We start from the raw sequence: 21598 nt of genomic DNA, 5'->3' as shown, positions 1-21598 counted from the left end.
TTCAAGTACATGTTCCTCAAATTTAAGCACTTTATACCTGAGTAAATGTACTTGTTTTGTTCCACATCTGCCAGCAGGTAAAATGTAAATGTAGATATGTGAATGACAGAATAAATAAAAAAAAATTTAGTTGACTCAGAGACAGATAATGGGCCCCTGGGCCTCTGCCTGGGAGGCCCCTCAGTTATCCATCCATGCTTCTTTAAGTTCTGGAGAGTTCCCTCCCTCAGAGTAAAGACGAGCTCCTCTCTGGGTGATGGATGGAGGAAGAGCATCAGCACTGACCTTTACGAGTGAAGAATGAAGCCAGACAACAGTTTCATTGTCCAACTGAAGATCCTCCTCTCATTGAGCTGCTGTCATTTGGCCTCAGGTTACAGAGCTCAGTGATCCAGAACATCTGCACAACAAGTGAAAACCTGATTTAGATTTGATTACACACTCTGAACTTTACAGTGAAACTGTCTACAGGGCAGGGCCGCCGTCCTGTCAAAACCTGTTCTAAATATCACGATTTAAAGGTTAATGCAGATTAAACCTGAGCTCCTTCAAGTCCTGACACACCTGTGATAGAAACGCCCTCTGGGACGCCTGAGGCTTCAGCTCCACAGCGGGGAGTTTAGACAGCTGCTGGAGGATGAGATTAAGACATACAGCAGCAGAATAAAACAGAAAAACCTGCATTTCTCTCTTATTAACTGAGGAAATTCAAACTTTAGAGGATGAGATGACGCCGTGGCAGGTTCTCCGTGCAGGCAGAGCGTCGCAGGCAGCTCTGGGTTACCGTGTTCATCATGGACCCAGAGTCTCGGTGCATTACAGCACGGCTGCTGCAGCTCCGGACAGCAGCAGGAGCTTCTGTTTGTCCAGAGAGAAACAGACTCTGCAGGAGCTGAACAGGAGGCTGGCGTCGTACCTGCAGCAGGTAGGACACACATGAGGTGGAAACACACTAAAATCTCCTCTGATGGATCAGAGAGCAACACAGGAACACAGAACTCAACTGAAATGTAGAGGAGAATATCAGTTATTGTTTCACGAGAAAGAGAGCAAAAATGGCTGATTTCTCAATGGAGTTTTGAATTGAGTTTCCACAAAGTTTGTTATATGATTCCAAAATTAAACTGAGGTTTAAAAGTGATGATTAAAAATTGTGAAAAGAGCAAAAGAACAGAAAAATAGCAGATAATCCAATGTAGTTCTGCATGAGCTGAAAAAAGTAGAGAATGTTCTTGATGTGAAATCACACAAAAACCTTCATCAGCAGCAGCAGAAAAATTAAACTGTGGCTTAAATGTGAATATAAAGTAATTTATAAGTAACTTTTATTTGACTTAGTTTGTTTTATGGATCAAAAATTAGTTCTATCAGCAAAGATTTGTACACGATACTAAGACAAGAAAACCTTGGAGTTCTGCCCTTAGTCAAATGTACAACTTCCTTGATCTAAAGCTAATAAAAGGTCAATAAAAAATAAATATCAAAATATTCAGAGTTGTAAGAACATGAAGGACACATCATCTGTATTTTAGACTTTTATTTAAAGTTGACCTTTCGTACATACAACATGTTTAATTAACAAATAATTAAGGACCTTTCTGTCCTGGTAAAATCCGGCATTTAAAATGTTCTGAGGAAACATTTTAGAAACATAGAAAAGAAAAGAGAGACTCAGGTGAGAGTGATGCTGATTAATCACCCCTCTCCTCTGATTGGTCGGTGGATGCAGGTACAGTGTCTTGAGGCAGCCAATCAGAGGCTGGAGCGTCAAATCCAGGAGGAGCTGGACAGGAAGTGTCCCAGAGAGCTAAGAGAGCTGGATGGATACCTGAGGATGACGTCACTACTGCAGGACCAGGTGAGCTCAACAACACTGTAAAAATAACATGTAAAGAAACAAACAAGATATCACAATAAAACAAATTAAATTAATAAAATTTAAAGTAAATGAAGCAAAACAAAGTATATCACACTAAAACACAATTATTGATTTTGAATACAATTGAATAATCTAGAAAAAACAAAATAAATAAAAGAATATTAAATAAAATGTAAATAATGAACTTAACAGATTTAAACCCACACTGAGGACATTTTACTTTTTCCTGGGACTAAACCAGGACCACATTCAGACTTAAACGAGACCAGACTCAGGTGAACCGACGTTAAAATGAGATGCAGCATTTCAACATCTGGATCTCAGGTTCAGACTCGTCAGGAAGTTCTGTGTCTGTTTAAAGGTCAGACAAGTCGAAACGAGTCTAAATGTCAGAGACTGAACCTGAACCTCAAAAGGTAAAAACAACAGAGGTTCTATTAATGAACAGTTCCAGGTCCCCCCAGGACCTGAAGACCTGGCTGACCTGAGGTCTGCCTCTGAGGTGGGGTGCAACCACCAACCTGAGACCAGTTCCACATTTGATATATTCACGTAATCAAGTCTCAGGTCAACACCAACAAGTCCGAAGTCAAGACCATTAAATCTCAACTCAAGACCCAAGTCAAGGCCAACTTATCCCCCAGCCAGGCTCCAAGTGATGATCAACAAGTCCCAAGTCAAATCCAAGTCAAAAACCAAAAAGTCCCAAGTGAACACTCACCAGTTGCAAGTCAAGTCAAGTCAAGTTCAAGTTGTTAACTCTGTGTTTCGAGTCTTCAAGTCACCAAATTTAATTCCATTTGAATGTTTTGAGTCTGTTGTGAGTAAAAATAGAGTTGATAAAATGCACACTTTTCTTATGACTTAATTAGTGCATCATGTCTTTTTTGACTCATGACTCGAGTCTGAGTCAAGTCCAAGTCGTGTGACTCAAGTTCAAGTCCTGATACTTTTCTACAGCAGCTGTATAACGACATGTAGCTGCACCACAGCTGCTGCTGATAAAGCTTTTCTAAAAATAACATCAAACCTCACCCAGGTGATCTCTACCCCTCCCTCCCCCTCTCCCTCCTCCTCCCTCCCTCTCGCTCTCCTCAGATCAGTGAATGTCTCTCGGCCCAGGCTCAGGTGAGGCTGCAGCTGCTCAGTGCAGAGCTCACCGCCCTCGACTTCAAAGCCAGGTAGAGCCACACACACTTTTAACACACAGCACCACACTCATACAGAACATGTGCAGACATATGCCATCATCCTCTGCTGTCTGAACAGGTGTGAGAAGGAGCGTGAGCATCGTGGTCATGTGGAGGCAGAGCTTAACGACCTGAGACTGCTGGAGGAAGAGTTAAAGGTCCAGAAAGTGCCGGAGCTGCAGAGCCTGCTGAACGATCAAACACAACATCTGAAGGAGCTGCAGATGCAACATCAACAGGTAAAATAATAAAACACCCACCTGGATTATTCACACATACTTGCAGCTACGTCACACTTCCTGTCCACCTGTGCAGGATATGCAGGGTTTCCTGGTCCAGGTGTCAGGGGGAGTCACTGTAGAGATGCACAGACCTGAGTTGTCAGACCTGATCCAGCAGCTGGACCACCTGAGACAGACAAGTGTGATGCTGCTGGAGAAGAACCAGAGTGAGACCTGGCTTGACAACCAGGTAGACAAACATCCACAGCACATTCTTATTTTGAAAAGTGTATTTTGAACATGTAAAACATCTCTCTGGGTGTGTTGTGTTCAGGTGTCCATGTTGAGTTCTCCAGAGATGACCTTTGACCCTTCAGAGATCGTCCAGACCGAGGTGGTGGAGCTGAGGAGAACAGCAGCCAGTCTGGACGAAGAGCTGAAGCGACTGCAGGCCCTGGTTAGATACAGCTACTGAAGTTCTCCTGTATTATACAACAGAAAGACACAATTTCTTTCCATTGTTATGCTTAAATAAGGCAGTGTAACACAAACATCTGGGCCCCGAAATCTCAGTCTCAACACTGTTTTACAGGTTTTACAACATTATTTTTGTCTCAGTTTCTTAAGTCTTCATTACACTCTGTACATGTTTCTTCCTCTTGGTTTTGGTCTGATAATGGTTGCTTCTGGTCTATCCGATGGACTGATTACAGTCCAGGCAACAGGCAGCTGTGATGGCCGAGTGGTTAAGGCGTTGGACTTGAAATCCAATGGGGTTTCCCCGCGCAGGTTCGAACCCTGCTCGCAGCGCTGAGATGATTTGAGTGTTTTAAATTTCTTCAGAAGACTAAACAGACCTTTAAATTTGTTTAAACCCATGGTGCTCCCTTTGTCTCGTTAAGTCCATCTTGGGTTGTTCTTGATTCTACCAGCAGATGGCGCCAAAGTAAGGGATATTGAAACTCTACAGACAGTGGCTTTAAAAATAAAAAGGTATTTGCTCACCAGCTTAGATGACATTTTTTTAAGTTTTTGAAAAGTTACCTTTCATTTTATAGATGAAGTATGATCTCAGCTCAGACTCAGTGAGCAGCTGTGATGGCCGAGTGGTTAAGGCGTTGGACTCGAAATCCAATGGGGGTTCCCTACGCAGGTTCAAACCCTGCTCACAGCGATTTTCATTAAAGACTCATTGTGTAGTTATGTCTGTGGCTGAAATACACAACTCTTTAAATGCACTTTTAAAAACAGATCTTGATGTTTAGTTCTCTAAAGAAGGACTATCCTCCGCACAACACCAACATGTATCATTTGTCTTTCTGTCCATACAGAACATCCTTTTGGAGAACTCTGGTCAGGAGCAGACTGAGTCCTTTGTCCTGCAGCTCGAGGTCCTGCAGCAGAAAGCAGATGGTCTGTGCACAGATCTGGACTCAGTGCTGCAGGCTGCAGCTCAGCAAGCTGAAGACCATCAGGCCCTGCTGGACACCAAGAACAAGCTGGAGACTGAGATACAAGAGTACAGGAGGCTGCTGAACGGGCTGAGTCGAGAGGGGTACGAGCTAACAATGAAATCTAATAAATAGATGCTGAGCTTTTCTGTGTCTAATGTAATGCACATCATCAGCCTTACAGGTCCATACCAGTGGTTTAGCTTCTTTAAATCCACATTTTAATTCTTTAACCTCCAGAGTTTTTGAAAATAAATATTTTTCAGGCAGAGGAGAGAGAAAAGTATTTTGTTTGACATATTGTTTTAAAATGTTTCAAACCTCACAAGGTCTTTATCAGGGTGGAAATAGTAAACACAGACTGATTAGTTACTAGTGCTCGTTATAATAAAACAAATAAACATTATTCCCAACAGACACAGAACAGAACAACAGTTTGCAACACCTTTCAAGAATTAAATCAAAAAAGTTGAGAATACATACGGTAATTGGTAGCGGAAGAGCTAAAACTTTTTTTCAGTTAATTTCAGTTAATTTCCTGTCATATTGCACATTACCCTCAGCCTACTGTAGGGCACATCAGGTTTAACTGTTCATTAGAATCACCAAAGTCCTTGCCAGAAAACTTCCTGCGACATTTTAAGAAATGGATGCATTACCCGTTTGTTTCATGCCTTTGTGCTCTGTTCTTGCTCTTCCTTTTGTGTTTATATGTTCTCACAGAGTTTCAAGTCTTCACTTTAAGTCCAAGCCAACCATCACGTCTTTCCATGCTTCAACCAGTCCTGCTGCCTCCAGAAAATTTGCATCAGACAGAGTAGTCAGTGTTCAGGGAGGAAATCTTCGGAAGATGGACGTTCAGACCGTCTCTAGAGGCAACATCTGCACTGTCAGACAAACATCTGTGGTTTCCCCATTTTCAGAAACAGTGACCACCAACCAGTCAATCAGGGTCTACAGTAAGCACCCAAAGAACTCACCAGTGATATCGATTAACACAAATCTGACTGACTTGTTGCACAACTGCAAAAACTTGAGAACAGTAGCTATTCCCGAAAAGACTGGGAGGGAATCCAGTCATGTGGATCAGATTAGTCAGAGTTTGGACAAAGGGTGTGTTGTCAAGGCCTTGAAAACTGAGATAAATTCTGCAACAACATGCATCACCATGTTGGTTCCTGACATACAATCTGGTGTTCAGACTACACCAGACACCTGTACCGCCAAACAAACTACCGAACAAGCTAGTCCGCAGGTTGATGAAACAGAAACACACATTCAAACAGAGATAACCACAACCATTCCTGGTGCAGAAATAGAAATTAAGCGAGGACCACATTTTGTAACACAGACAACCACGTCTGATTTCAGCAAACAAACTGCTGCAGAGACAGAAACTAATATTTCAGCTCAAATGGATCACACTGAGGACTACACGCAAGCTAAGGAACCAGAGCCTGCACAGGTCATGTCTTTTGAGGAGGCTCCCAGTGAGGTCTCAGAGGAGAAGGCCCTGATGGATGAAAAGGACATAGAGAAGCAAGAAAAGAAGGAAGACAAAGAAAGACTAGGAGTAGGAGACGCTTTGTTTGTTCCAAGATCCGATCAAAATTCAGCACTGTCCAATATGTCCAACACCAAACAAAACAAAGTCAAGGAGGATGCAAATACAGGGTTCACCATTACAACTTCTTCATCCAGTAGCCTGGTCAGCAACAAAAACCTTGAGAGTACAGAGATTTTGAAGACAACAGAAATAGAAATTAATAAGGAAAAGACTTTTACTTCCAAACAAACTACTGAAGAAGCTAGTCCACAAGCTAATAAAATAGAGACACACATTCAAACAGAGATCACCAAAACCATTCCTAATGTAGAGACAGAAATAGAGCAAGGATCACAGACAGTCATGTCTGATCACAGCAAACAAACTGCTGCAGAATTAAAGAAAGAGACAGAAACTAATATTCTAACTCAAATGAATCACATTGACAACTACACCCAAGATAAGGAACCAGAACCTGCACAGGTTATGTCTTCAAAGTTCAAGACTCAATCAGAAACTGACAGAGATACAGATTATGTTGTCCTCACACCATTCGAGGTGTCTGGATCCCAGTGTTGTGAGTCAACAAAACAAAACAAAGTTGAGGAGGATGCAGATACAGCAGATACAGGATTCACTATCATAACTTCTTCATCCAGTGGCTCAGACAGCAACAACAACTTTGAGAGCAAAACTACAAGAACAGATATTCTGAAGACAATAGAATTAGAAATGAACAAGGAAGAGATAGTCAACGGTTTCCATGATACCAGTGAGGTAAAGGTGGCCCCTCCTGAGTCAGTTACTCTAGCAGGTCAAGAAGATTTGTTGAGTGTCACAGAGCCAAAACAGTCTGCGAGTCTAACAGATTCTGGTGTGGCTTTGAGTTCATCTGACCCTGACGAGCTTTTAAGTCCAAGGATAACGGATGTATTCCTGAGCCCAACAAAAACATTTGCACGCTTGAGTCCAGAAATATGCCTAAGTCCAGTCGAGACAGAAGTGTTATTGAGCATGGCAGATCAGATATTTTGCCCAGTTGATCTAGAAGACCGCATCAAAAGTCCCAATTTAGTTCTGAGTCCAAATGACCCAGAAATGTATCTCAGCCCAGACGACACAGAAACGTGTTTGAGTCCAGTTGAGATTAAGGGGTGTCTAAGTCCAAATGGTGAAGAAGAAGACGAGGAAGTGTGCCTGAATCTAACTGAGGCAAATGCACATGTAAGACCAGTTGAAAAATACATTCTCTCAACAAAGGAGGAAAGCCAGTCCTTATCATTTTGTGAAGAACAATCTTTGCCAGAAAAGGGCATAAATAGAAGAGTCACCATTTCAGTGAAAGATGGGGAGAGTTTGTGTTTTGGATCATTTGAAGGTGACGAGGGTAGTAGGGGTACTCTCACTGGTACAACCATCACGTCTAGACCAACCAGTCAAGGAAGTGAGAAGCTTGGACGTCCAGGTGGTCGTAGCATCATAGCAGACAAAGAAGAACAGCTTGGTTTTGGAGGCCTGTATCGGAAAAGTGTAAAAGATGCAAGCGGTGTGGCTAGCAATTCAGAAGGTATACCTGCTAGCAACAGTGGTGTGGTTAGTGATCTTGCAGCTACTTTTAGTGGCACAGCTGCTAATTCTTCAGGTACAGTCAGTAGTAATGCAGAATCTGCTGCTACAGCAGGCGAACAGGGAAGATTTAGGGGTGGCAGTAGAGACTGGATGGTTTATGGTGGGAGTCTGGGACATACAAGAACGAGCATACCCAGCACAGGGAGTAAGGAAAGCCCATCAGTAGCCACCGACTCAAAAAGCCAACCAGAAACAGGAAGGTTTGGTAGTAGAGGAAGTGGGGAGTGGCTGGTTTACGGAGGCAGTCTCAGACGTAAAAGCAGCCTGGATGGTAGCATTACCTTACCCAGCGAAGGTAACAAAGAGAGCCCAACAGTGACCACGGAATCAGCTACAAACCCACCAGAAACAGGGCGGTTTGGCAGTAGAGGGAACGGAGAGTGGATGGTTTACAGCGGCAGTCTTAAACATACGTGCAGTGTAGCTAGCAATGACAGCTTAGCCAGGACAGGGACTGAAGAATGTCTGCCAACTGCCATGATCCTGGCAACAAACCCACCAGAAAGAGGGAGATTTGGCAGCAGAGGGAGTGGAGAATGGAGAGTTTATGGTGGGAGTACTGGACGTGTGAGCAGCCTGGCTGGCAGCGATAGCATGGTCAAATCAGAGAGCAAAGAGAGTGTGTCAGTGGCTACACAACTAGCAACAAGCCCGCCAGTTGCACAAGGAGGAGGGAGGTTTGCCAGTGGAGGGAGTGGGGAATGGAGAGTTTATGGCGGGAGTATTGGACGTCTGAGTAGTGCTGGTAGCAGTGAAAGGATCAGCGCTACTGACAGCCGAGTGATCAGTCCACCAAGTAGCTACACAGGTAGTGGACCAAGATTTAGTAGTGCTGGGAGCAGTGGCAGGATCATCAGTAATGATGGTCGAGTAATCAGCCCACCAAGTAGTTACACAAGTAGTGGACCAAGACGTAGTAGTGCTGGAAGTGGTGGTAGACTCAGCTTAAGTAGTGTTGTTAGGCGCAGCAACAGTGTAGGAAGTGGTGGCAAGTTAAGTAGCTCAGGTAGCGGTGGCAGACTCAGCAGCTCACCTAGCACCCACAGGATTAGCAGCTCTGGGAGAATGGGTAGCACTGGCAGTGGTGAATGGAAACCTGTTTACAGCTCAGCTAGTGGACGCAGGAGCAGTGCAGGGAGTGCAGGGCAATCAGGTGGAGGTAGGAAATCCAGCAGCCAAAGAGCCCCAAGCCCCGGAGGGAGGATGACTGTCAGCGGGGGTAGTGGTGGGTGGCTGAACAGTTCAGGGGCAGGTGGGAATCGCATCAGCAGCGCCGGGAGTGGGTCTAAACTCAGCGGCCCAGGTAGCAACGACAAAATCAGTAGCCAAACTGGAGGAAGGATCAGCAGCTCCTCCAGGTCAGGGAGGACCAATAGCACAGGGGGAAGGGTCATCAGCAGCAGTGACCGGCCAATCAGGAGCACTGGCAGCGGAGCCGGAGGCACCAAGGAGAGAATCAGTGTTTGTAAGATGGCAGCACTGACGATCTCAGCAGCGGGAAGGGAGAGAAGTCAGGAGAAACGAAAACAAACTCAGAGGTCTCAACAACAGCAACAGGCTGCAGGTGAGAATTTACAACAATAACAACATGTCAGAAACAAAAACACACCAATGAGTACATAAATACACATGAATTTGGTTTAATCTGCTCTTTGCTCGTCCTTGCAGCTACCTCTCCTCTCGTCCAGCGTTGGTTGACCACAGGCGTTGGGGTGACAAGCGCCGATCCTGATGGCCTTGATGACATCATGCGTCTCTGATTGGTTATCTGTGGTGGAATTTAGTGACATCACACCTGCACACAAACAAAAGTAACAACAAGAAGATTCCAAATATCTTCTTTTGAATAAACAGCCAACAAATACATTTGTTATATTCAGTTTTTATTTTTTAAAAATAGGAATAAATTGTGTTTGTTTCAAATTTAGAGAACTGTTTGACACTCTGAACGTCAGATACCGTTACAATAACATCTGCATCAAAACTATCTGGTTTAATTAATTTTTTGTCTTTGAGAGACTGGTGTGTAAAATCAGCAGTTTAGTTTATTTTTCTTCACATTTTTCTCTTCATTCTTTCATTCAAAGTATTTCCTGATCTGTTGTTGGAAAATCTGACTACATATATCAAGAACTTTTTTAATTGTGTTTAACTTTAAAACATCCTGGTTTTATATCTGGTTTACAGCCGTTGTTTTGGTGTATCGGCATCAGTGGGTCCTGTTCACATTATGAATCACCTCCTTCAATAATCATCACTTTGTTTGATTGGTATTTACCTTTATAATTTACATGTCAGTTCATAAAAACTTTAAAAACCAGAAGCTAGGTTTATTGGAAATGTTCACATTTTATATCTCTGGTCATCTAACTCTGTGGTGTTTGATTTTTCTGTTTGCATCTGTTGGTTTCTATTAAATTTCATATCTGATTTGTAAATTTTAATCCTGGAAATAAAAATGATAAATCACCTGAGTCATTTTTTGCCATATTTCTTATTTTAAAATGATAAGCCCTTGTCTGCTGTTGCTTCGAGAACGTATTTTATCCATGGCAGTCCTAAATTTATCAAATAATAAAATCATAAACCTTGGACCAGCAATGGTTACAATTGAGTTATAATTACAAGTGAAACCTAACTTCATTTATTTATTCTTTTGTCTAATGTAAGAAAAAATGTCTGATAAATATCTGGGAAAAAATCATTTGGATAAAACCCCAACGGTCTTATTTTGAGCAAACATGAGGCTTGTTGTTGTTTTAAAGGAGCCCTGTTTGGCCAGCAGGTGGCAGCAGAGAGAGAATGATATTACATTAGTTTCATGGTCCAAAAACTCACAGAGCTGCAACTCTGCTTGTTCAAGGAGTGTTCCTCTCTGAGGTTAAAACAAAATTACAGTCCACAACTTAGGCCACTGAAGCTTCAGAGCAGTAGAAGACCTTGAAGTAAGAACTGAGAGCTAAATAAAGTAAAAAAGTTGACAGTGTTAGTTGGTCGTGTCGGGATGTTAGAGGTGTTAGGAGAGGAGGAACTCTCAACAGAGATGAGTCTTCAGAGATTGTTGAAGACAGAGAGGGACACTCCTGCTCTGACAGGATCTGGGAGCTGGTTCCACCATCAGGGAACCACAGACCAGAACAGTCTGGACTGAGAACACGTTGTGCGCAGGGATGGTGACGCCAGATGATGATCCTTGGAGGAACACAATGTCTGAGAAGGAGCAGAAGCCTGGACAGAAGATGAGAGACTAGATGGTAATCGTGGCCTGTACCAAGAGTTTTCTTATGTTGTATAGTGCAGCGAGACACAACCAAGAGACAGATGTATCATGGTCAGAGAAGGAGAGCTGATCATCAAACATGACACCAGATCTCTCCTGACTTGTTGGGGTAAGAGATAAAGAGAAGATCTTAATGTTGATCTTGTGATGGAGAGATTGACCAGCTGGGATGACTGAGTTCAGTCATGTAAATGATGTTGTAACATCTGTTGGACTCAGTGAATCGAGTAATTTGTTTAAGCAGGAGGTGATTGTGCAGCATCTGATTCTGAAGCTCACTGATAAAAAACAATGATGTGTACCTTCCACAGATGGTCAGTTGGGGGCAGTAATGGTGGCTTTATGTGAGCTTGATATTTCCAACATGTTCCCTCACCTGTCCAGGTGCAAGTGGCACAGACAGGTGTTTGTGCCCAGTGAAGCATCCAGGACTGAAGAGAAGTGAGTCCTGTGGTTTCAGGATGAAGACACTCCAGCTGGACATTAACACGTGGGTAAACTTTAATCATACATGTTACACACTGCAAAGAAAACAAAATGTCAGACATGTTTCAGCAAATACTGAGCTGCTTTACAAACATGTTTTGTTAAAAATGTTCTCCTCCTTCAAAATCATTGTAAATGTGCTGATTAATGAAAACAGACCGGAATCATCTTTATTGAAGAGTAAGTGACAATAAACTCAGTAAGAGAGGTATGAAAGTAGAAGTAAAAGGCAAGTACTGTAACATAAATAAAATTGATTAGAAATCTGACATTAATAGAACAATGTGTTAAGTATTTAAAGAACATGTACTGACTGTTTATTGTCAGAATAAAAAGCCTGTTAATAAAAATTGTCCACATTCGTTTCAGGAAAACAGGAAACAGGAAAGTTTAAAGAGAAGCCAGAGAGAGTGAATGTGGGCGGATCCTCAGAGGACAGAGTGGAACCTCCCATCAGACGACGACTGAGGAGACAAAATGCCCTAAAGCTTCTCTCAGATCATTATCACCTTCTCTCCTCCACACTGCAGAAATAAGAGCAGAGAAACACACACACTCACATTATCCCACTGCCCCAAATACTCACTGATCTCTGATGTGGATTAATCCGCCGCTGAAAGTAGTCCCCAACAATTACACTGTTTCTTACGCAGTGCCTGTAAACTCTGTCACATGGGATCAATCACTGATCAATGATTTCCAACATGCAGCCACCGCAGCCTCTCCTTCCTTGGATATGTCAAGGTCAAAGGTCACTCTCAGCCTACAGAGATAAACACTTGGACAGAAACGAGGCGAGGCATGTTCAGAGGAGTGAGGAATTTAAGAAGCTGATCGATCCAGCTTTAATCAAAACAGATGAGTTTAGACTGAAAATGAAAACATATTTTCATTTTAACTGTGACACTGATGTTTTAGAAATAACAACATGCTGCTTTATTTTAAAGAAAAATGTTTTTTTAAATCTACAGGAATGATTCAACTTGCTTTTTAATACGACAGAAAATAAAATAATCCTACACATTCATGTGAGTGACAGTGAGAGGTGTGTTAGGGTTTTCTCAGTCCAGATCTTTTAATTCTCTCTCTTTTCTTCAATGTCATTTTATCATCCACAGCAAACCGAGATAATCAGACTCAACTTTACCTACAGAGGAGCTATCTGCTTAAAGGCAGAGATAGATACTGATTTAACCTTCTTTATAATCATGTGGAGGCTGTAAATTGTGGATGTTTTTTGTTGTTGAAATTAATAAATATTGTTGGTGATAAAACATCAGACCACAGACAGGCAGCTTTCCTTCAGATTAACCAGCGCACCATGTTATTAAACACGTCAGGAGACTGGACAATTTCTTAAGGCTTGTTGAACAGATGGTGTGATAAAGGACTTACTGACCTTTACAGGGAAAGATGAACGTAGCTTCATGCAGATTCTATGTAGACATGTAAAGTGAGCACGAAACTATGGGAAAGGGAAGATACTGAGTTATTAACATCTAGTTATGAGATAAGAATATGGTAGAGGAGTCAGTAGAGGAGTCTGATAACTGAAGGCTCTGCCTCCAATTCTACTGCTGCAAACTCTGGGAACCAGTAAACCAGCATTTTGGGAGAACAGGGTTCTAGTGGGATTGTAGGGGACTATGAGATTTTTAAGATATGATGGTGTCTGACCATTAAGGGCTTTGTAGGAGAGGAGGAGGATTTAACAAAGAGCCAATGTAGAGAGTCTAACACAGGAGAAATATGATCTGTTTTCCTAGTTCCTGTCAGTACTGCAGAGTCTTTAGAGACTTGTTGGGGCAGCCTGATAATAATGAATTACAGTAGTCCAGCCTGGAATTAACAGATCCACCAACTAGTTTTTCTGCATCTTTTTGAGACAGAAAATGTCTGATTTTTGTGATATTACACATTATGTTTTACGTGTGAGTTAAAGGACATATCCTGATCGAAGATAACTCCAAGATGGGCAATGCTGTGTAGGGTAATTACAGGTCTTCCAGTGTAAAATCTAGTCGCACTGTCTCCAAAAATGGATGCAAAATGGTTGCAGTCTGGAGCCCTGATGCTGGGAAATCTGTTGTGTTTCTTCACACTTTAACTCAATAAATTCAGTGAACTCAGCAGTTCATCAACTCAGCTCATCATGACAAACAGATTTACCCATGACTCTTCTTCGGTCTCAGCTGAGGCTCTGTAGTGAAGGTCACTGTGCTGTTGCACAACCACATACTCCACAGGTATGTGTGTGTTTTTTCCCTCCATACCTCACATGTTGACGGCTCTGTTCCAACAGGCTTCTGGGAAATACCTGTGAGAACACACAGACAGGTTCATACATGCATCAACGTACTAACACGTTACTGATCAAAATAATCTCATAAATTCATCTTCTAACTGTCTTTAATCTGCATTGATCTGCTTTGATTCCAGTTGGTCGCTGCAGTTTGTTTTAATCTCAGCCAAAGAGTGTGTCGCCATGCCAACGGCACACCTATGACAACCTTAATACACAGTTACAACACCTGGACCTGGATCAAACACATCATGAAACCAATTATCTCTCCAGCTGCCGTTCATCCAAAACCTGGAGACAGAAAGTGTTTTAGGTTAGCAGCGTTCTGCCATGTTGTCCCAGACTAGCCTAGACTAGGCTTCACTAAAATTCAGTAAATATTGACTGGAGTTTGGTGTATGAATGCAAAAGTTTCTAAATCAAATATTACAGGACTCCAGGACTTAAACATGTTTGTATTTCTGGCTGGTGAAAAACAGGTTTCATTAAAATCCAGTAAAAACTGACTGGAGTTTGGTGCAACAATGCTACAGTTTCTGAATCTTTGAACAGATTTTAGTTTAGTATATTTTTACAGACTTTCTGGATGTGCAGTCTGCAGAAAACCTCCATGGTATGAGCAGCAGACGACAGCAGATTAACATACCAGGGTGTATTTCACAAAGACTTAGAGGTAAAACATACAGAGCAGTGGAAGAACTGGATGATGTTGGCAGGAACAGTTAAATAACACAACAGATTCTCATCATCGTCAGAACAGAAACTTGGCAGCAGATGAACAGAAACAGATCTGCTGTCAGGCCTTATTGTATTCAGGTTTGTGTGTCTAAAGTGTTTGATGGTACAACATGTACCTGTTACACATTAAGAAACTTCATCCTCTTATATTTTCTCCTTCCCTTCAGTTTTCGCCTCTGGTGGTCATGTCTGTGGTAAACTGATCCACTGTAATTATAATCATTAAAATTGGTCTCATTACTGAGTCATCACCTGAAGCAATATTCAATAACGTTTCTGAGACACAAAATATAAAATACCTGACTACAGCGTTATTACACTTTCTAATGGTTATGTTCAAGCTCTGGCAACACTTGGTTAAAGTTTAGGAGTCTGGTTTAACATAGAAAAAGTGACTTAAGACAAGATGTGGTTAATAAAAATTAAAGGTGCTATAGGTAAGTTTTTGCTATTGCTACATAGCCGTTAGCATTAACAGCTGTTTACTCGCCAACAGCTTCAGTCATTGTTTTGTTTTGGTTAGTGAAAGGCCTCGGGACAAACCTGACACTACAGCTACTAACTATCGCAAAGTGGTGTTATGAGATGGGACAGGCTGGGGCTAACTGGTCAGCATGCTAATGCCAGCAGAAGAAAAGAAGTGATGTGACACTGGTGTTAGTTGCCGTCTCTGGAGACAGGTCTTGGTGAATAAAAGACAGGAGAGACATGGAGCAGGAGGATTTCATAACTGAGCTGTGGACAAGATGCCAACTCTATATCTGCTGTTTACAGTTTGTAGTGGCAGGAAAATTATTGTCACCACTGGAATGTCATGAAGTTGCAATTACAGGACTCTTCAGAGGGCTTTTAATTTGAAACAACAGTCCCAGGAAGTGGAGACAGCAGTAATACCCGGTTGAGGCGAGAGGGAGAAAATCAGCAGCAGCATCAATCCAACACTATTCCGTTTTTTCTACTCGATCTCACACATTGTACCATAAAATGTGATGCAACAGCATCTGCATCATAACCTTAATAAAAGACAGTTAGACAGCCCTCCACCATCCATCCATCCATTTTCTTCTGATTATCCAGGATCAAGTCACGGTGGCAGCAGACTAACATTATTCCAGACCTCCATCTCCCTAGCAATGCTTTCCAGCTCCTCCTGGAGGATCCTGAGGTGTTCCCAGACCAGATGAGATATATAATCTCTCCATAGAGTTCTGGGTCTACCCCAGAGTCTCCTTCTGGTTGGACATACCCAGAAAACCTCCAAAGGAAGGCGCATCCTAACCAGATGCCTGAACCACCTCAACTGGCTCCTTTTGACTCTACTCCGAGCTCCTCACCCTGTCTCTAAGTCGACACCCTACGGAGGAAACTCATTTTGGCTGCTTGTATCCACGACTTGGTTCTTTCCGTCACTACCCAGATTTCGTGATCATAGGTGAGGACTGGAACGTAGATCGACTGGTACATTGAAAGCTTTGTGGCTGGCTCTGGCTCTACTGGTACAATGTTCACATTACTTCAAATGCTGCACCAATCCACCTGTCGATCTCCCGCTTCATCCTCCCCTCACTCCTGAACAAGACCTTGAGATACTTCGGTTGGGGCAACAACTCTTCCTCCACCCGTGGGAGCAATCCACCAACCTCCACCAAAATACACACAATTCACAATACCTGCCTTGTTTGAATGAACCTCCCACCTGCTTACACCTATCCTCACACCACACAGATGGGCAAAGCCAACGTAAAGGTCAATTCATTTTAGTCTAAACCACAGGCAGGAGAATTTCTAGGAGACTGAGGGTTTCCTCCTGGGATACGTTCATTTACTCCAGAAGTTTCAGTCATTTCTAGTTTGAATCCTCAAAAGGAGACTACCATGTCTGCCACAAATCAGACTCCGGTTCACCTGAACTTCAACTTAACTTGAGACCAAAGAAAGAAAAACAGCCACAGGTAAAAATAACTTTAACATTTCCTTTTATGGTAAAAAAAAAAAAATGTGCTGGTGGAGGTCGGAGAACAGAGAAGTGGGCAGGTTGGAACAAATCATAAAGATATTTGCAGAGTGTCAGCTGTCGGAGATGTAAAGAGACAAACTGAGAATTAAAAAGAGGCATTTAAGGACAAAGAATCACACAAAAAGCAGGAAAGCTGACAACATAGGATTAAACTGAGCAAATCAAGATATGCATGTAGTCCAGTATTCTTCAGCATTTTGTAGTTTTCTTCAGTTGTGTTTTGTTAGACGAGGTTTGTGAGAACATGAGGATTTAATGTTTTAAATACTGAGGCTTATCATCAAAAGCCGCAGGATTTAGGTTCTTAACCTGCAGTTGTTGTATCTGCAGAGCGGCATCAAAGCGGCAGAGCGTGACTGAAGCAGGGGTCTCTGTGCAAAGTGCTGACGAACAATTTGACGAGGAATGTTGACGATGACAGGCGAGTGAATGATTGATGGTCGGATAATGGCAGAAGGAGAGAGAGGAAGAAGAAAATTTATGAGATGGAGAGAAAGCCCCGGGCTGATTGACGGGAAGAATTCAGGCGCTGTCACACCCTGAGCAGCAGCAGCAGCAGGAGGAAGAAGAATCTTTGGTTGTTATCTAACATAAATCTATTGGGTCTGAGTCTCAGCCTTAAAGAAATAACTTCCAAGAAGAAAAACATCATCAGGTTTTACTTCTTTAGTAAAGTTTATCCACAAACAGAGCAACTTTCACATGTGGACACCACACCCAGCTCAGTGTGTATGATATCTGTGTGGATCATAGACACTGTGCACTCATGCTTCATTGATTGATGAAGCTAAAGTGGGTTGAATTTTGATTTTTGTCTCTGTTTGAGATATGTATGTTTTCTGGAGCAGTGCACGTCCTCACCTCCCTTCTTCAGGGGAAGAAGTATGTACATTAAATGAGTAAAAAAATGGACAGAGCAGACTGTACTTCTTAAGAAAGCTGTGATCCTTTAACATTAGTTCCTGCAGCTTCTATCAGACTGTGGTGGCCAGTGCTCGTACAAGAACAGAATAAAAAACACTCTGCCCCACATTTAGACTCCGGCTGCTTTCAGAAAGACACCTGAGATCCCGACCTGAGGTACTGCCCCCTCCCAGTAAACACACAAAGTAAGCACAAAGATGCCTCCCAGCCAAGACTTTTAAATTCCTCTATCAGACACTGAGATTCACCTGTGAGAAAACGATCAGTAACAGCAGCAGCTGTTTATTTTATCCTGATTTGGACCCATCGTCCTCCATACATTCTCTATATATCGCACTCATGTACATATCCCTGATAACCATAAATACCTGACAACCTAGAGATGACAGGCTACATACATAAAGTAATAAATGTGGGAATAGTGGCTGGAGGGTGGAAGTACGGGGGTAAATCAAGGCCAGCAGGTTTTTGCCCCAGGCCCCCACCCAGCAAGTCCATCCAGCTCTGGTTGGTTGGCAGTTGCACTCCTCTGCAGACATGATACTACGAACATGTAGTCATTCTTATTATTCTCTTTCTAGTCTGCTTGAAGGATTCACGTGCAGTTGATGTTCAGACTCTACGCAGTGGTCATCAGATACAGAAAGTTTAACATTGGTTTTATCCTGCAGCCAAGAAGGTGTAATAACAATAACTTTAATCAAAAAACTGAAATATATCCATTGTTGTCTGTCAGTGTCTGGTCAATGTAATGTAATGTAATGTAATGTAACTGATACAGAAGCAGTTAAAGATCTCATTTTCTACTATGAGTGCCACCTTCCTAACTCAATCTCATATTGATCCAGTAAGACACAAAGCATTTTATTTCCCACTTCCTGTATTATACAGAATGGGTTACAACCCTAGTATGTGTCTGTGTGGTTACTATATCTGTAAATAAAGGCTCTAGATGACACAAACTTGCAGCTGAGGTTATTAATTATCACATCACTCCAATAATAACTGTTGAGGCGATCAGTTATATTCTGACGTGTGCTGCATCTACATCTGTGTCATCTCACTGAACATAAAGTGTGAAAGTTTTGCACTAGAAGTCAGATAATACCAGTTGTGTTTACAGTGTTGACACGTGTCAAACAGCCACTCTTAATGTTGAATGTGTAAACCACCACCACCACCACCACCACCACCAGCAGCAGCAGAGAGGTCAGATTCCTCTACAGAAATAAACTTTCTTTATAGACTGAAAATGCCAGAAAATTCCTACAATTATTTATAATTCAAGAGATTTTGTTGCTCTGGGAAAGATCTCCTCACCTCATGTTATGTTTCATGTTGGTATTTAACATGAATGTGACTTTGAACAGGAGTAAAAGCTGAACACTAACGGTAAGAAACCTTTGACATTTTATTTTAGGCTTTGATGCATACAATTCAGCTGCAGAGGCTGGTTTTAAGTCTGAATTCTAATTAATACACAAAAACAAAACTTAACAACACACTAATAAATGATGAACATTAAAATTAAGAATCATAAAGAGCATAAATCAACCAAGAACACAACTGTTCATCCCATTTTCTTTTACTTATATCTCATGCACTGACCTTATTTTTTTCATTAACCTACAGTGTCAGAGAGACATTCCTGTGTGTACCCGCAGGTGACAACACCTTATATAAGCTCCGCCCCCAGTATCAGGTGAGGGCGGGTCCTCTCAGGTTACCTGTTATGTAAGGTTGGAGCTGCAGGCGGAGGATTCAGGTGAAGGCTGACAGGTTGATGGTGGGAGGGGGCGAGCTGGAACAGGCTCAGTGGGCCGGGCAGGTTTCCCTGAGGCAGGAGAGGGAGGGTTGTGTGTTATAAGACAATAGATGTCAGGGCTGATGCCATTCACCTGTCACTGTGTGTTAGCGGATGATTTGTGGTCCTGAATATCTTCTGACATTATGCAGCAGAACAGGGTCTACGCTCACTCCGATCATGAGACAGATACTGATCCCGGATTCTTCTGCAAAACCCAGACATGCTGCATCAAACCAGATCATCTTATTTATGAAAATCTGCCCAGAGAGTTTCCATCCAAATATAGTGGGAATCTCAACCAAAGAAAATGAAAATGAACATTCCTGCAGTGTGAATATCCAACACTGTCTCCTAGGTATCATGTTCCTAACATACTTTGCTGGTTTCCTTGGAAATTTTGACTTTCAAGAACAACTGGAGCACACCATAAATAGTAGGGCTGAGCTATCAGCAATAGCATGATTAGTAGCTTAGCTCAACCAACTTAAGTAGAACACACTAGTAAGAACATCAGCAAGTAGACATGAGTTAACAGGTAAGATAGCATAACAATTGTGAAAGGTTTATTGCTCTTAAATCCAGGATTTTTAAGCCCTCACACTGACAAAAAAGTACAAGAGACGAGAAAATTTGCACAGTTGAACTTTCAGTGATCAAATATCAGCTAACATTGCATTAATCTGAGACAGCTGTAGAGACTCTGAGCTATAGCTAAAAGCTAAAGTGACTTTGAAAGGGCTTATAGGTACTTGTGATCCAACCACAGGCATCAGGGCACAAAGCCTATTTAACGTTAGCTATCAGTGATCAAATATCTGATAACAGGTCTGTTTCCGGGTTTAACACCCACAGATAAACTTCCTCAAACTGTAATTTTTTTTTCTGTCCAAACAATAAAATTTAAAGACCCAAATCCTAAAGCAGCAGATAATAACCACCCTGCAGGTAAACTACAAGAAACTTTAAAAACTACAACTTCAAACAAAGGTTTTCTCCCAATGAGTCTGCACAGCTGAAGACTGATTTTCAGTCTTATTCAGACATTTATTATCTGTTATGTTGCTTATATGACTTATATTTTATGTGCTTTTATTTTGGCGGTATCCCCTGCTGACAGTTGTCACAATTAAATATCGTCCTTATGTTTGTCTTGTCCAACTGTTATTTTTCTTCCTTTCAGAGCCAGACAAAAGTTTATACGCCTCTTAAACAAACATGTTCAGAATTCAGGTGAAATCAAATGATTAGCTCTAATGAGTTAAGGAGAAAAGGACTGGGTGTTGTACATACCTGTCAGTTTCCCCTGCAGCCTGAGAGTAACAGCTGCAGATGATGGGAACACGCCTGCAGCAGAATACCATGCAGCTACACCCACACTGCACAGAAAACATTTTGCAGGTAAATTATTAAAACTAAATGACTTTGCTCCAGGACGCATTAACACATCCAGTTAATCTACTGATGTGGCTGCTCCAGTTTGTAAAAATGTCTATTACACAACATGACAATGACACTGATGATTATGTGGAAATAAACTGCTGCTTTCAACAAAATTAAATGAAACTTTATGCTTCTGAAGATGTTTAAAGTCCCCAAAGTCTCTGCAACAAATATATTCCCTACAGCACAGAGGAATTTTAGCTCATTTTACTCGATGTATCTGAGGTTTTAGGTTTTTGTGATTAGGTTTTTGAATCACAGGTAGATACACACATTAATCTGTTTTCATTGCAAATCTGTGGGCACAGATTACAAATCCAAGAGCACAGATTTGTAGCTGCAGTTGGAGGAATGAGCCTAAAACCTGGAAATAAGTTTGCAGTTCTGCACTTCTGGGTTTTTTAATGTCTGAAATAAGCTCAAGACGTTTTCAGGTTTTATTCTCCGACATAAAATGGGTCAGTAAATCCCCCACTCCTGATGTTTGAAGCTTTTACGTGTCTTAAAAAAGGCGGTTGCTAACGAGTGTCTAAATGAGACTACAGAGGTTGTCGGGGACGTTAACATGAAAACCCATCTACTCACCAGTCCACCTTTACAGCCTCGTTGTGTTTCTACTCACGCTCTTTCAAACTCTCACTAACTTTCTAAGAAGAAAGGCTTTTGGAGAAGAGCTCAGAGCTAAATG

At 41.9% G+C, this 21598-nt stretch overlaps 1 protein-coding gene, 1 long non-coding RNA gene and 2 other non-coding genes across 4 annotated transcripts; 3 read left to right on the top strand and 1 right to left on the bottom strand.

Annotated features, from left to right (window-relative positions):
• Positions 1 to 587: 587 nt before the first annotated feature.
• On the top strand, positions 588 to 10390 carry LOC108891036 (uncharacterized). Its single transcript, XM_018688146.2, has 9 exons — positions 588 to 925; positions 1730 to 1858; positions 2978 to 3060; positions 3149 to 3308; positions 3385 to 3540; positions 3625 to 3747; positions 4622 to 4845; positions 5465 to 9480; positions 9585 to 10390. Exons 1-9 carry the CDS (start codon positions 728 to 730, stop codon positions 9674 to 9676), a joined length of 5181 nt encoding a protein of 1726 aa, XP_018543662.1. The 5' UTR covers positions 588 to 727; the 3' UTR covers positions 9677 to 10390.
• On the top strand, positions 4019 to 4100 carry trnas-uga (transfer RNA serine (anticodon UGA)). The gene has a single exon. It is a non-coding gene; the product is annotated as a tRNA-Ser (tRNA).
• Positions 4383 to 4464, top strand: trnas-cga (transfer RNA serine (anticodon CGA)). The gene has a single exon. It is a non-coding gene; the product is annotated as a tRNA-Ser (tRNA).
• Positions 9783 to 20840, bottom strand: LOC108891037 (uncharacterized). Its single transcript, XR_001962231.2, has 7 exons — positions 20761 to 20840; positions 19391 to 19497; positions 13852 to 13999; positions 13082 to 13147; positions 12269 to 12460; positions 11573 to 11717; positions 9783 to 11144 (listed from the first exon to the last, which is right to left on the bottom strand). It is a non-coding gene; the product is annotated as an uncharacterized LOC108891037 (long non-coding RNA).
• Between the last annotated feature and the right edge of the window lie 758 nt (positions 20841 to 21598).

This window comes from Lates calcarifer, linkage group LG11 (assembly GCF_001640805.2).
Source record: "Lates calcarifer isolate ASB-BC8 linkage group LG11, TLL_Latcal_v3, whole genome shotgun sequence".
Classification (NCBI taxonomy): Eukaryota; Metazoa; Chordata; class Actinopteri; family Centropomidae; genus Lates; species Lates calcarifer.
Note: the sequence above shows the minus strand (reverse complement) of the source record. Positions and strands in the feature narration are given on the sequence as shown.

Coding starts and splice junctions, on each gene's coding strand:
- LOC108891036 (XM_018688146.2), top strand. CDS start 728: ATGACGCCGTGGCAGGTTCTCCGTGCAGGCAGAGCGTCGCAGGCAGCT. Junction 3,061..3,148: donor GCCCTCGACTTCAAAGCCAG/GTAGAGCCACAC, acceptor CTGTCTGAACAG/GTGTGAGAAGGAGCGTGAGC. Junction 4,846..5,464: donor AACGGGCTGAGTCGAGAGGG/GTACGAGCTAAC, acceptor ATGTTCTCACAG/AGTTTCAAGTCTTCACTTTA.